The sequence below is a fragment of the Stegodyphus dumicola genome, chromosome X1, assembly GCF_044657685.1.
Source record: "Stegodyphus dumicola isolate Sdum_Otavi_A_Nest chromosome X1, ASM4465768v1".
Lineage (NCBI taxonomy): Eukaryota > Metazoa > Arthropoda > Arachnida > Araneae > Eresidae > Stegodyphus > Stegodyphus dumicola.
Window position 1 is genome coordinate 104,158,547 of NC_140780.1, and position 16,005 is coordinate 104,174,551.

The following is a 16,005-nucleotide window of genomic DNA, read 5'->3' on the forward strand; positions in this document are numbered from 1 at the left end:
GAAAAGTATTGCAAAATTATAAAAAAATTTATAAAAGTCATTGTGCTGTATTTTAATCTGAAATAAAATATTTATTTGCACTTAACTATGTAATTAATGCTTGTAGATTTAATTTAATCTCTTCAATTTCAGATTAGTGCGTAAATTTTTTTTTCCCATTGATCATCCAAATAAAGATCCTATAACTGCAATTGCTAAGGAAAGTACTGACATTTACTTAAATATACCAAACAAAGGATCATCACACTCAACACTACCTCTTGTACATGGTTTAGTGAAGCCATTTGCTGTGCAAAGTTCCTGCTCTTACAATCCAATTATAGATGCCTCTTTATCAAGGATTGTCAGTGTACTTGTAACTACATTAAGAATGTGCACTAATAAATATCTTATAGTAAGTATGCCTTTGATTTATTTTATTTTATTTTTATGAAATACCGCAGTTTTAACTATTTAATGTTAATTATGTTTGAAAAAATGTTTGAGAACTTTGACATACAGTGTGGGAATAATCTAGATTTTCTTTAATTTAATATTTTGTTTTATTTGCTGATGTAAATTGTTTATATAAATGTTTAGATTTAAATATTTTTAGTCATTGACATGCATGGTGGAAAAATTTTAATTTTGATATCAGAAAAGGATTTATATCAAAGGATGCATCGAGATTTAAAACAATGAAATCCTTTATAAACCGTATAAATTGTCATGTTGCTGAAACTTATTGGCACTGAATTTCAACTTGCTGCAGAATTTCAAACCTGAAAATAATATTTAGTATGGGAACCGTCTCAAGACATTACACTAGTATAGGTTTATTCTCAAATCATCTTTTAGCTATGCACTGTAATGATGGCCAAGCACCACTGTTTTCTTTTCATGACAAAATTTTGTATAAATAATCCAGTTTCATCGCTTGATGGTTACTTATTCATCCTGGATATTTGACTATGAACTAGCATGTATCAACATTAGTTTAAGTTGGTTTTGCTTGAACGGATTATGTTGGTACCTGAAACAATGTCACATGTTACAACTTTACAGAGGCTGCTTCTTTTATTGACAACTTGTACATATCTACTGTAGTTCTCAAGCATGAGTTTGGATACTTTCAGTTGGTCTTACAGCCTCCATATACTTCAACTCAGTTACAGTCATTAGCCATGGTATTGGTTTTAGAGCCTACTGTTAACAGCCTTTAACACTATTTCCTTTTTTTTCTCTTTTGTTGTAAATCTTCATTTCTGAATCTCTGAAGTCTAATGCTTTCTGATACTATTTGTTCTCATGTTAAAATGTATCTATAATGGTACAATTTTACTAAGGAAATGCCACTTGATGAAATTATTAGCTTACATTTTTTAAAGTGAAATGTGTGTTTGCTAGTTTTATATTTACATTGAATTTTTATCAAAGGAAGGAGGGGAGAATGAAGCTGTTTATGTTTTCTGAAGATTGCAATAAACTAATTTTCCTTGTAAAATATCAGTAAATTATAAGATAAAATTTTTAATTGTTGCTTTGCAAACAAATTATCATCATTCAAGTAGATTGATATGTGGAGCTACAAATGCTTATTAAACAATGATAGTAGGCTTTTGTTACACTATTTTTAATTATAATAGAGTTGTGTAACAAATACTTGTAAGCTTTCACTTTGCTTTCAGTGATATATAAACAAAATTTTAGAAATTTCAAATTAAATTAATGAATTATTGAAGTCATGCAGTGCGCTGCAAATTTAAATTAAATAATCAAGCGATAATAACTAAATCAAGAAAGTGGTCAACTGTCCGTCCAATCAGAAATACACATATTAAAATTGTGACAAAAATAATTCAGTAAAATATAATTAATATAGCATAATAAAATTAATATAAAAATGTTTTCGAAATTTCCTTAGCCTTTTTCAAAGTGCAGATGAATTTTCAGCAGACCTATGTTTCTATGTTATGTGAATTATATCTGGAGGACTGGGAATTAATGAAATAATGTTTAAAAAAGTTGTAAAATAAAAATTAATTTAATAAAAATTATTGTATTAACGGCCTTTAAAAGTGTAATAAAGTGAAATTTAAAACTTTTAACGTAATTAATTTTAATTAATCACCAAGATATATTCTACTCTGACATGACCCTAAAATAAAAATTAAAAATGATTAGAAGCTTCTAAAAAGAGTTCTTGAATGAGAAACAAGAATATCTAATGGGTAAATCAAAAAGTATTGCGCTAAATAAAAATTAATCAAATTTCTAACTAAAGAAAAACCAAACTGCTGGAAGAATTTTTACAAATGAAAATAAACTACCATAAAGCAAAATATCATTTTGAAAAACAAAAGCAGAATTGTTTCAAGTCAAAATTTTGAGAAATTGAAAAATTGTTTAGAAGGAATTAAAAAGAATTTAGAATAATGACTAATGCAAAAAAGTTTCCAGATTGGGGAAAGTGAAAAAACTGTATTAAAATGGAAGACTAAATAAGTGAAAACTGAATTAGTTTATTCAATTAAAATTAATTTAAATGGAATATGAAAAGACAAATTCACAACTTTCTTTTAGATATGATTTCAAGAATTCACTATCATCCGGATATACGAGGGCTATCCAGAAATTAGATTACGTTTTGGAATAAAAAAATAAACAAAGTATAGGAAACAAATTTTATTATATACAGATGAAAGCCACACTCAAATACTACTTTTCTACATAGTCACCATACAAATTAAGGCATTTATCGTAGCGATGTACGAGCTTGGAAATTCCTTCGTCGAAAAATTCGGCCGCCTGCGCCTTCAACCACTTCGTTACCTCTTCTTGCCTTCCATCTTGCACAAAACTTGTGGTAACCAAGCTTTTCGCTGATGATTTCGTGCAACAAACTTCGCGAAATTTGTGGAAAACTCAAAGAAAGTTCCGTTATTGTGAAATTTCGATTTTCGCGGACTTTAGCATCGACTTTTTCGAGAAGTTCGGCGGTCACTATGCTGGGTCTCCCACTTCGATCTTCGTCGTGAACATTGGTTCGGCCATTTTGAAATCTTATGACCCACTGACGCACTCCACCTTCAGTGATAATGTTGTCCCCATACACTTCACGAAGCTGCCGATAGATTTCTATCGGTTTACAGTTTTTTGCAGTCAGAAACCTTATTACCGAGTGCACCTCGCAGCTCGCGGGATTTTCAATTAACGCAGACATTTCAAACCGTCACAGTATCTGAACGGAGCACAGCACGAACCTCTCACTAGCACGGCTAGATGCAGACTGAGCTGCGCAACGCTCTGACCCCAAGATGGCCGCGCTAGCCCCGCCCCTAGCGGACACAGACGGAAACGTAATCTACTTCCTGGATGGCCCTCGTAATTCAGAAACATAGGTCTGTTGAAATCTGTAGGTTTGCTATTGATCTGTTTTGGATAGTCACTATTTTGTCTTCAAATACACCACTGCTTTCCTGATCCTCTCAATTACAAAGGGCCTTTCAAACTTGATGTAGAATTTGTCTACATTTCCTAGTGTTGTCGAAGAAAGGGCATGCTTAAGTTTTAAAACTTCATCTGTTACCTCAAAATCAACCTTCAAATTTATTTTCTTATCATAATAAAATGGCCCATATCCAAATTACTGCTTGCCTTATCCTCTAATTTCTGAATGTCTGCCAACTTAAATTCTGCAGACCTCTTTTCAACAAAATAAGAAAAACTTTATCAAGTTGTGTAATTAACTTTCTGTAAAGAAATAATTGAGCTGGTATCTTTCCAGTTGCATCATATTTAGCTATTTGCAATGACACGCCTATTCGAAAATTGGCAATAATATCTTACATAACAGTGCATAATTTTAAGTATACTTCTATTCACTTGCTCTGCTACATTCGTATGTGGTTGAGACCAGTGAAGACCCATACAGATTTGCTCAAAAATTTGGCTTTTGAAGTGCTTACCATTATCTGAGATTATTTTAATTGGGGCTCCGTACTTTAATATAAATGTAGTTAGAAATGAATCTGCAACAGTTTTCAGGGACACTCTATTAAGAGGAATTATTTTTACCTACTTTGAGGAATTATCAGCAACCGCAGTTAAGTATCTATTTTTGTTTTATACGGCACATTTCATTTCTTTATTTCTCATCATCCAGTTTAGTTCATGATACTTGCTAGAACATTTTATTTCCTGGGAATGTGTTTAGTTAGTAAATTGTAGTCTTGCAGTTTAAGAGCTCATCTTACGAGTCTGGGTTAACCTTGCTTTTTCCAAAATAAACTCTAGTTTTCGCACCACTTAGCAGGACTACTGATGTTTCTTTCTTGGCAATGGTATAATTTCTCTGAGTTGGTGTAAATTTTTTTGCTAAAATATGGTATCAGCTCTCTGTCATGTGTCAGCATAGTTCCTGTTCCAATATCAAATGAGTCTGGCAATTTCTGATTTACCACCCAATTCAGGATATTTTAAGATGGGAACTGGAATTAATGCCACTTTTAAGTTTTTCAAAAGTAATATTCGCTTCTGCCGGCTAAGAGAAAGCCTTTTTTTTTTTGGTTTTTAAATTTAATAGGGATGCTGCTACGTTAGCCAACTCTAAAGGAATCTCTATACAGCCCAAGCCCAAAAATGATGCCAATTTTTTTGTGTTGTTAAGTGGTGGATAATTTTTTTATTAGTGATTAAATTTTAGTATCTTCCATTTTTATTCCTCTCTCAAATATCTTATGGCACAGGTATCAGAATACTTTTTCTGGGAATTTACATTTTGCTGAATTCACTTTTAACCTGCTTTTTTATAAGAAACAAAAAACTATGCAAATCCCAACATAGTTCATCAATTCTATCCCGTGTGACTATAATGTCACCTAAATAGATAAATATGGATAAGACAAAGTCTTAGAACAATATCCATGGCTTTTTTTAAATGTCATGGGTGCTCCACATAGGATAAATGTAATTTTAAGGAATGCCGAAACATCTGATTTGGTAGCAAATGCTGTTTTTGGCATGTCCTCTGGTCCCACAACAGCTGAAACATCCAGATGTAAAGTCTAGCATTGTCATGTAGTTTATGGATTTAATTTTTCTGATTATTTCCGTAGATTTAATTTTTCTGATTCCTAAACTGGATCTTTTGTTATGGTATTTAGTGTCCTGTAGCCAATGGCAAAGTGCCATGATTTAATGTCAGTGGAAAAAAGACATTCATTGTAAAAAAAAAAAAAAAAAAAAAAAAAAAAAGAAAGAAAAAAAGAAAAAAAATTCTTTCATCTTAGTACTACAAGCCTCATGTAGAGTCTACATATGGGTATTATAATTTTATTTTTCAGCATTTCGGAAATCTGCTTTCCTGTGATTTCTGGCATATCCTCTGGTTTCACAACAGCTGAAACATCCGGGGGGCTGTCATGTATTTTGTGGATTTAATATTTCTGATTACTTCCTCAGTTATTAGTAAGGGATAAACTGGATCTTTTGTTATGCTACACTCTTTTGCAAAAAAATCGAAGCACCATGAAGGAAGTGGTTGTTTCTGATGAAATTGAATATGTGTATAGCTCATACACAGGTAATAAAATGATTAAAAAATCAAGGACATAGTACCTGTTCATGGCTCACAATCACCCATTGAGTGCTCAAATTAGTAGTTGTTTGAACTGTTGTATTTTGTGAATTTAATTTTTCTGATTATTTCCTCAGTTATTAGTAAGTAAGGGATAAACTGGATCTTTTGTTATGATATTTAGTTTCCAGTAGTCAATGGCAAAATACCATGATTTAAAATGAGTGGGAAAACATTTTTTCTTTCACTGTAAAGAAAAAAAAATTCTTTCATCATAGTACTACAAACCTCATGTAGGGGCTACATATGGATATTATAATTTTGTTTTTCAGCATTTCGGAAATATGCTTTCCTATGATTTCTTCTTTAATTTTGTTAGTGTGGTAGGGTTTTGCTGTACACGGGGAGTAAGTTCTTGTTTCTGTTGAGTGATTGGTTCAATTTTTTGGTATCATAATTCTGAAAACTTTCCTACTAATTGCTCCAACTTTGTTTATTTCTTCTGGCTTCAACTCCTCCATGTCCAAGACCAGCAGCTGTGCTTCTTTTCCCAGCTACTTTTTATTTTTAAGCTGCAATGTATCTTCCTGAAAATTAATTTTTGTGTCAGCTGATATAAGAAAAAATTCAGCCCCAGAAAAATTTTCCTGTAAATTTCTCACCACTAGAACAACTTCCCTGTGTAGCTCATTTTTAACCTACAGATTGTAATTCACAGTACTTCCTCTGAGCTGCTACCACCTTCGTTCCTGCTACATTGAACAATCCATATTTCCTAAAACTTTTATTCCAAAGACTACATTTCACCTCTGTGTCCAATAGTATGGTATGCTGTTTAACACAGTTTGAATCAATTAAGAGTGATAAATTTTTAATTAGATGTGCCAGGATTTTTTTTTTCTTTCTTTGGTGTGAATGCCCTTTCTGAAATACAGCACCCTTACCAGGATGCTTTAGTTACTGAATGTAACGACGATGTAAAAATAAGTTCTTTTAAGAGCACATAAGATAAAGCTATCAGATGTTACAATTGCAACAGAAAATTTCATAAAATGTTTACATGTCGTAAAAGTAAAAACCAATATCGTAATGAAGAAACTAAGAAACAAAGTTGTTCACTCAACATTGTGAATATAATGCTAGAATTAGGAATTGCAAAACAGTACCTTGATTCCATGGCTATTGCACATGTGTACAAGAGGAAATCAGTAACTAAAACTGAAAGTCAGGTTCATTTAGCAAATAACAAATTTGTAAATGTTGAAGATAAAGGGAAAGTTGAATTTCGTGCAAGTGTTGATTCAGTGGCAAAAAGAATAATTTTAAATAATGTAGTATGCATTCACAAGATAAAAATTAACTCAATTTCAGTTAACTTAGTGATCCAACATAGATGCAGTACTCATTTCATAAATACCTTGTAGAGACATTAGGTATATTTTTGGAAGTCAGAGAGATTGCAAAATTAGCAACACCTTCGCCGGGAATCGAACCACGGACCTCTGGAATACCAACCCATCATGCAGAACCACTACACCACGAAGCCACGCTAGAAAGGCGGGAAAAATACCTCATATATTCCCCCTTTTAAAGGGCGACTAGGGTTTTTAGTAGACCTAATCGCCAAATTCTGGGTGTGGAGAATCCTCATCCAACACACTTTTAGTTCGGGCGCCACTGTAGAGACATTAGGTATATTTTTGGAAGCCTGAGAGATTGAAAAATAAGCTGCGCCTTCGCTGGGAATTGAACCAGGCCCTCTATTCCAGAGGCCCAGCGTGCAGAACCACTACACCACAAAGGCACACTAGGAATGCGGGAGAAATACTCATAACCTGTATGTGTATTAAAAATCAAAGCAAACAGAATGTATTGCAACTTGCAAAGCAACATCTTGCAAGTTGCGAAGCAGACAAAATGGATTTTATGCTGTATATCAACAGAATATATTTGAAGTTTTAAATTTTTTTCACTATATGGCAGATGCTAAAAAACTGTAAATTTCAATCTATAACATAAGAGGTGTGTTAACTTTAATCTCTATTCAAGTAATTGTCTGTAAAAAGGTGTTGTATAAAATATAGCTTCTAAATTTTCGAGGATAATTACAACCTGGGTCAAAGGACACACATTTCTTGAATAACAGGTAAACTACTGCTCCAATGACTTCTAGTTGGTCCATTACTTTTGCTCATAAGCATCGTCACAGCCAACTGAGTGGTCAGCGCTCTGGATTGCAATGCAAAAAGATCATGAGTTGGACCTTACTCATAAACTCACCAATTTGAAGTTTTTTTTACCTCTGTAAATTTCAGTTCATGATTAGTTTTTGATATTTCTTTCAACTTGTTTCTTATATTTAATCATGAATAAATTTATTTTTATTTTATCTCTTAGTGTTATTGTTTTGAGTTATAATTTTAAAATGTATGCTGCACATAGAAATCAGTAATTCATTTTTCCCCTCTTATGTCTCTTTATTTTTACATCATTTCATATTTATTCAATACGTAGTTATAGATAGCATAGCTAAAATATGAGCAGAATTCTAAATGGAAAAATTAAAAATATTTACCAATAATAAAATTCTTTGCATATTAATTCGCTGCATAAAAGCTATAACTTCCCTACTGATGAAAGGCATTATTTTTTAAGCATGTTAATATATTTAGTGGCAGTAAGAAAGAATTAAAAAAAAAAAAAAACTAGTTTGATGAGACAAGTAAGGGATTTAGTTAGACTGTTGGGGAATAAAGAATAGTACTATCAGAATTATCCAAAAAGTTAAACATTACTTAAATTTACCATTACCCCCTCAATATCTTGTATAATTAATGGTAAAAAATGCCTAAAATATTACAGCCACCTTTCCTTTCTTAAGCTTACTAAAGCCACTGGGAGTGTGCTGAGAAAATTCTTAATAGAATGAGGGCAAATGAAAGCTGTTGCTCATGTCGGTCATGTATTCATAAAACATGTTTCAGCAGAGTTTTGTTTTCCTTTCTTTACAAGTATAATAAATAGGAAATATTAATTTTTTAAATGTAGAAATTGGAGGCATTTAATTTATAGAAATAAGTGAACACTAATGATGTTAACACAGCTGACGATGCATAAGGCTAGAAGAAACTTTTTCGAGAAATGAGCTCCTCCTTCTCTTACCCCTGGAAGATTTCTACCTGGAACACACCCCAACTAGCAACATGGGACATTTTACAACTGAGGAAATGTTTTCCTCCCAAAGCACTGGTTTTTGCATAAGTCAGGCAATTGGATAACCTGAAAATTAAATTTCTGAGTAATGTTTCTTTCGATATGCTATTGAGGGTAGCTTGTAGATGTGATACTGCTTTTAGAAGCACTACACTATAAATCAAATTTTAACCCTATAACATATTTAATTGATTTACGTAAAAAGGCATTTTTTTAACATAAAAACACTTCATTTTTGTCTTTTGCTGTGAATATAATTTTTGCTATAATCCATTGAATATATATTTGCTATAAATAGATTTTATTGTATGAGCTTTTATCTCCTCATTTATATGTGTAATCTGCCGATTTGTATGTGTGGTAATATTTAGAGAAAAATCAAATTGTACACAGATTAATATAATACACAGATTAATAATACACAGATTCCTTTGCGTGTACTAGAAAGTGATAACGAAGAAGCTCCTCCCACACACATACATAAATAAACAAGGAAAAAACTCTTGGATGGCCTTTCAAGTGTTTCAGCTCTGCTATGTACCGTGTATTATAAAGCACTTTGTTGTTATGTTAAATTTTTCCCTAAATAAGACTTCATAATAAAATGACACTTTGACACTTCTTTCAAGCCACTTTTAGCAAAAATCTTATTTTTCTGTGACTGGCACCTCAATTAACCCCAGTTAGGGTATACCACACATACATTTGTTCATGGAAGGCACCAGTTTTAGTGAATTGCAGGGATTGAGGAAGAAATTGAAGCCGTAGTCTGTGGCTTTTTCATGAATAATTTAAATAAAATGAGGCAAGTATGACTCTTTTAAACTGACCAAAAGCAGCACATAAAATGCTTTACACTTGCCACCTTCTACGAGTATGATTTTTTCTGCTCAATAATTCTATTGGGCAAACGCAGACTTCGCTTGCATCTTCATTTGTATGCATTTTTGCTAGCAATATGCTGTTTGTTTTTCCCCGTTTGCATCATCAGTGTAATCATATGGACGCACTTTGACTTGAACTGCAGTGTCAAATGACACAGAGAAAGTATGTTCTGTATGGTGATGACAACACATGTTATGATCAGAGAAAGGGAGCGCTGGCAATACCCTTAAAGCTCTTGTTTTGAAGAAACAGGCTATAATCCACCAAAACCATTAGATCGTCCCAGTGTTAAAGATTGCGCTATTACTAGACTTTATTTTTTAACGAAAGGAAGTGGAATCAATGTTGTTAATGTTAATGCCTGAGATTGCATGAGGGAGTTATCTGAATGGGAAAGATAAAGAATGTCAAGAAATTCAGACAGAGCCTGTTGACTTTACTGCTTTATTAGCAGATGGACAAACAATTTTAAGTTCTTAGAACTGTATTGGAAGACTCAAGTAGAGTCTCGGATATTCTAAAAGGAAAAATTATTTCTATGGCACATCAAATTTATGATTTATTGGTTACACAAGCTTTTGATAATGCTATCCTTAAGGTAAGGCTTGAAGAGCAAACAAAAATGTTGTCAAATCTTCAGTCACTTTCATTTGCAACGGTGGCAGATCCAAAGCTTTTCCGCGGAAAATAATACAGAAAAACGAGATAAATCTGCTAGTAGAAGTAAGTCTGAAGATTACATTTCTACTCTATCCAGAAACGACTATTTTCAAAGACCGTATTTTGACTTTTAAGTCATTTAATCAATAATTTTGATTCTCGATTAAAGGTAGAAATAATAAAATACACTGTGGGGCCAGTATAGATGCTAAGAAATATAGAGACCTTATGGAAGCAGGAAAACTTAACATAAGATGGTCTCCTCTTAGAATTAAAGAATTTTTGAAAGTAACTCAATGTTTTAAATGTTCAAACTATGCATTCACAAACAAAATGCCCAGAACCGCAAATATGGGCTAATATTGAAGTTGGACATAAACATTGGGAGTGCAAAGCTACTCCAAAATGTATTAATTTCAAAGAGGCAAATGAAAAGTGTAAAGTGAAGCTTAGCCGTGATTATTCTAGTTTAGATAAAAACTGTCATTGTCACAAACGACAAATGGATCTTTTAAAAATCATACTAATTATGGCTAGTAAAAGTCAAAGACTTGAAAATGGTTCAAATAAATGTACATTACACTAAAGCTGCTGCAAATCAATTATATATTAAAACTATTGAAAGAGACTATAAAATAGCCCTGATGCAAGAACCTAACATAGTGGATAATAAATTTCAGGTAATTCCGATGAAATTTCGGACTTTTTATGACAAAAATTATCCACAAGCGGCAATTGTTCTGTTTGGCAGCTTTCTAGCAGTGCTTTTGTATGCTTCTTCAAATACAGTGGCAATTAAAATGATTATTAATTGTAGGAGCATAGTTTTTATTTCGGTTTATTGCCCCCCTAATGACACCTTGAGTGACTATTTATATTGTATTAACAGTATTATTGAATTGGATGAAAACTCAGAAATAATTATTTGCGGAGATTTCAATGCTAAGAGTCCCCTATGGGGTGCTTATGATCACACAATAGATCCAAGAGGTTAAGCTATAATTGAATTTTGATCAACGAACAATTTGAATGTTCTTAATAGTCCGGATAGCCTGGCTATGTTTTCTGGTGCCAGAGGCGAAAGCTGGATAGACCATTACCATTGTAAGATCATCTTCTGTCCTGAATTGGCCTGTCTTCTATGTATATCTTATGTAACAATCATCGCCATATTGAGATTGGACCTTTAACCCTTTGAGGATGGTCATCCCATATACGCATTCCCTAAGAACGTCTCTTACAGCCGGGCATCCCATCCACACATCAGTAGACATTGCATTCAGAGGATGGGTGATGCGTATGCGCATATTAAGGTGGAACGTTTTCCTGAAGGCCACTAGATGGCATCCTATGTCCATTACTTTTGAAATGAACACAGTTTTAGGTTCCTGACCTTGAGTTTGATATATTCTGCTTGACTTTGGTATTTAACTCATCAGCTGTTTGAGAATGGGGGGGGAAAGCAGAAACAAAAGGTGGGCTCTTTAAATCGCTGCGTGCTAATGAAAACGTTCTCAATCTGATTTATACCCAATTCCTTTTTTTATTCTATTTTTTTCCTCTACTATGTACGGTCTTTTAGGGTTACTGTACGGAGTTTTTTTACGTTTTGCATTCCCTTCAGATATATTTCCGTTCCTTCTTTTTTTATTTAGGAAAGCCTCACCTCCAGTCTATTATGGCGGGAAGGCACTATTTATCAGAGGAAGAATACCCTCGTATGGTTAGTGAACCATTTAGTAACGCAAATGAGAATACTGATTCATTTTCTAAAGAGTTAAAAAAGTGATACTTTTTCTAAGAGTTAGAAAGTGATACTTCTCTATGCTGCAAGATTTACCACACTCGTTTTCATTTTAAATTTTGTTACTTCTTACAGTAAATAGTCTTTATTGTGTTCTTTTTATTAATTTTAAACTTTATTGATGAATTTTATCAATTAAAACTTTGGAATAATTTGAATAGTGCTTCCGAAAATTATTTTACAAGATAAGCAATTTTTTAAGTATATTTTCATGTAAAATAAAGAAAAAAATGTTTTAGGTGTTAATTTTAACATATATAAGAGCTCAAGTAATAATCTAAAGTGATACCAAAAATTACAATGCTAGAAGCGAAACTTTTGGTTTTGTGATTTTTTTATAAAATTAGGCTTAGCGATGCAAAACCTCCATCCTGTATGGTGACTGCCTTCGATTCTCTTCCGCCCCACATGAGCGCCTTAAACAAAGGTGCGCCATCACGAAAAGGTTAATCAACTCTCTTAGAGAGAAAACATTTGAACGTCTCTATATTTGAAATTTGAATTGGCTAAATCTTCGTACAGAACTGTATAGCTTCATAAATCAAGTTTCTGAAGAAAATTTAGAAAATATTTCTGATTTAAATATTTATATTTAAGATCTTACTAATTCAATATTGGATATCTGTAAGAAAAATAAGATGAGCAAATTCAAACAACGTTCTTGGTAAACAGGTGTATTGGTGGTCCAAAAAATTGACTGTTTTATAAGGAATGAAGTTCGATTATATTGATGAAATTTTCAGAGATGTTACAATACAGAGAAATATTTGTTAAAGCTTCAGTATAAAAAGAAATTAGCTGAATATAAATGAGAAATCAACATTAGTAAAAATCATGCTTGATAACAACTATGTGACACTTTGAATATTCATCCACCTTTTGGGATTCCTTACAATATTGCTGCTAATAAATATAAACTAGCTTTATAGATTGCCTCTTTAAAAGATAAAGATGGATCTTATACTAAGAATATTGATGACACAGTAAATTACCTCTTACAATATCACTTTCCTTGTGATAGTAGTTATGATGATCTATCAATTCATTATCAAGTTAGATCAGATTGTAGGACACCTCCAGAGAAAGTAAATGATTATGATTTTACTTTGAAGTGGAATCTACTCTTAAAAAACTGAATAAAGATAAAGCTCCTGTTAAAGATGGCTTGACAATGGAAATTATTTTAGAAATCTTTGAATGTAATAATTTTGAATAAATAAGTTCTTTGTAGCTATTCCAAAGGAATATCTTTGGAGGGGAATATTTCCTGAATGTTGGAAAGCAGCTGATTTCGTTTTGTTCAACAAAGAAAGAAAGGATAAAGAAGATCCTTCCTCTTTTCGCCCCATTTCTTTATTGCCTTCCTGGGGATAAACTCATGACACAATGGTTACAATATTTTTTATTATTAAATAACCTTCTAAATAAAAATCAATTTGGTTTTATGCCGGGTAAAAGTACTACCTATGCTATAGGTAATTTAATTTCTGACATCCTTCGAAATAGAATGAATGGCAAGCATACTGCAGTTTTATCCTTAGATGTAAAAAGCACTTTCAGTAACGTTTGGTGGCCAATTTTATTAAAAGACATGAAATGATGGTAATAAGTGGCATCATAGAAATTACCAAAGGGGTTATATATGGTCCTTTTTTGTGGAATATTATTGCTAATATAACTTTACTACAAAATGTCAGTGTAGAAGCTTATGCTGATGATGATTTCATTTTACTGCCCATGGGAAGTGTTCTATTGATAATGCTTTAAGTTTTGCCACTTAAGAATTCGAGAAGTGATCTTTCCATGTTAAACTTAAATTTGATCCAAAGAAGAGCTTTCTTTTGAGTGTTGATAATCAACGAATTAGAGTTTCTAAGACTGTCAAATATTTGGGCATTACGATCAATGAAAAGCTCACTTTTGTACCACACCTAGATTCAATAAAGGTTGAATGCACTCGCATTCTTAATAAACTTAATAAAATGAATCGCCAAGGTAAAGTTCTTAAGAGTCTACATAAAAGAGCTATAGAGAAAAAGATGTTGTATGCATGTGGCATATGGTGGACTATATCTGTCCGAATGGTGGAACAAAATTTGGAAAATTCAAAGAATTGCTCTCTTGGGGATTACCAAGTGTTTTAGAACTGTTTTGATAGTAGTTCTTCAAATTTTGGCTGGGTGTGTTCCAATCGATATTTTAGCAGAAAAGAATATGCTGTCTTTAAATTAAAAGCTGGTAATGAAACTTTCGATTGCTTCGGTGAGGTCTTCTCAGCTAGAGATTTCGACTTAGGTAAGGGATTAAACTATCATTCGGCTTTGTTAAAAAAAGGTTGAACTGGCATAAAGGCCTCCTGAATATGACAGGCTACACTGTTTTTACAGACAGATCTTAATTGAATGGTCATGTGGGGGCAGCCTTTTGCGTGTTCTCACACAAGAAACTACAACTTTCTGACAATGCCTCTGTCGGGCAGAGTTAGAGACCCTGTGGGAGGCCTTATATTGGCGTATTTCTAATTTTACTCAAGATCGTGTAGAAATGTATAGTGACTTCCAGAGTGCAATCGGACATTTGTCCTAGTAAATGATTAAATAAAACAGATAAAAGATATTCTCATTTTTCTAAGCACTTTCAGAAATATTAAACTCTTCTGAATGAGAAGTCCTACTGGAACTATTGGTAACGAGTTAGCAGATAGATTGGCAAAGGCTGCCACTGAAAATCAAATCGTTGATTTTGAACTAAAGACTTCTGTTGATAGTTTGAAATCCTTGTTGAAAAGAAGAAGTTTGAGTCTTTATCAAGTAAAGTGGAATTATCTAGATTCTAAGGGAAGATTAAGATTCACTTATAATTTAATCTCAGTTGTAAGTGAGATAAGATGCTTAAGTGACAGGTATCTTAACCAGGCCTTAACCGATCATGGACATTTTCCACTTTATTATAAGTTTTCGATTAAAAATTGTGCCTGTCCTTGTGACATGAGTAATGTCAATCTTAAGCACCTGTTATTTAGACACTCTTCTATGAAAAATATTATTCTAAGATTTATTCCAGATATTGCTAAATTTAACACTCCAAATTATCTATGTAAAAATACAGTGATTAAATTGAAATTGTCAAATTTCATAAAATATGTATCTGTAAACGAAATGAATTTATATATTGATTGTGTTTAAAATTTCTCTGTCTGTTTTAAGAAAATACGAAAGGGTTTGTATTATTTTGTATTTTTATTCATGTAAGTAACGTGTTATATTTTGTGTTACAAAGTATGTATAATGTATTATTTGTTCGTGTCATATGTAGTAAGAGTTAATTCTTTACCTCTAAACCCAAAACGTGAAGAGTACAGAAGCAGTACAGATTATTTGGCAGAAATTCTTCTGGAATTTCACACTTTTTTTTTTAAGTGTACCAAAATATGTCAATTCGTGCTTTTTCAATAATTCATTGGCCAAAGGAATGCTCATGTACCAATTGTCGATAGTTATATTTCTTTCAGTGCCACTTATGGGTGCAATAAGTCTTTGTACAACATCCAATGCCACATTTGATTGTCTATATAGTCCGACAGGCTGCTAACCTGCATAAATTTCTAGGCTGTATGTGTAAATGTAAGAAAATCGCACAAAGCAAAAGTTTTTATTCCATATCTTGGGAGCTTACTTTTTATATATTTTCTGAATTAACACCTTTCTCCAAAGGGTTCTAATTTTTCATCTATAGTACAATATTCAGATAACAAATATATTTTTCGTATGTTTTTGATAAACATTTCAAAAACAATTCTAATAAGTGCAAGTCTAGCTGTTATCTTTCGCTATGTTTATAATTTTTTTTCATCAAATTCATCAAATTTTTTCATCATTTCGCTATG

The 16,005-nt window shown here is 32.5% G+C and overlaps 1 protein-coding gene across 3 annotated transcripts in view; it reads left to right on the forward strand.

The window, feature by feature from the left end:
* htt (huntingtin) overlaps nucleotides 1–16,005 on the forward strand; it is a 595,026-nt gene that overhangs the window by 189,943 nt on the left and 389,078 nt on the right. For all 3 annotated transcript variants that reach the window (XM_085807902.1, XM_085807903.1, XM_085807904.1), the window contains exon 16: nucleotides 133–394. In XM_085807902.1, the coding sequence (XP_085664028.1) occupies nucleotides 133–394 (262 nt within the window). The remainder of the gene's footprint in view (nucleotides 1–132; nucleotides 395–16,005) is intronic.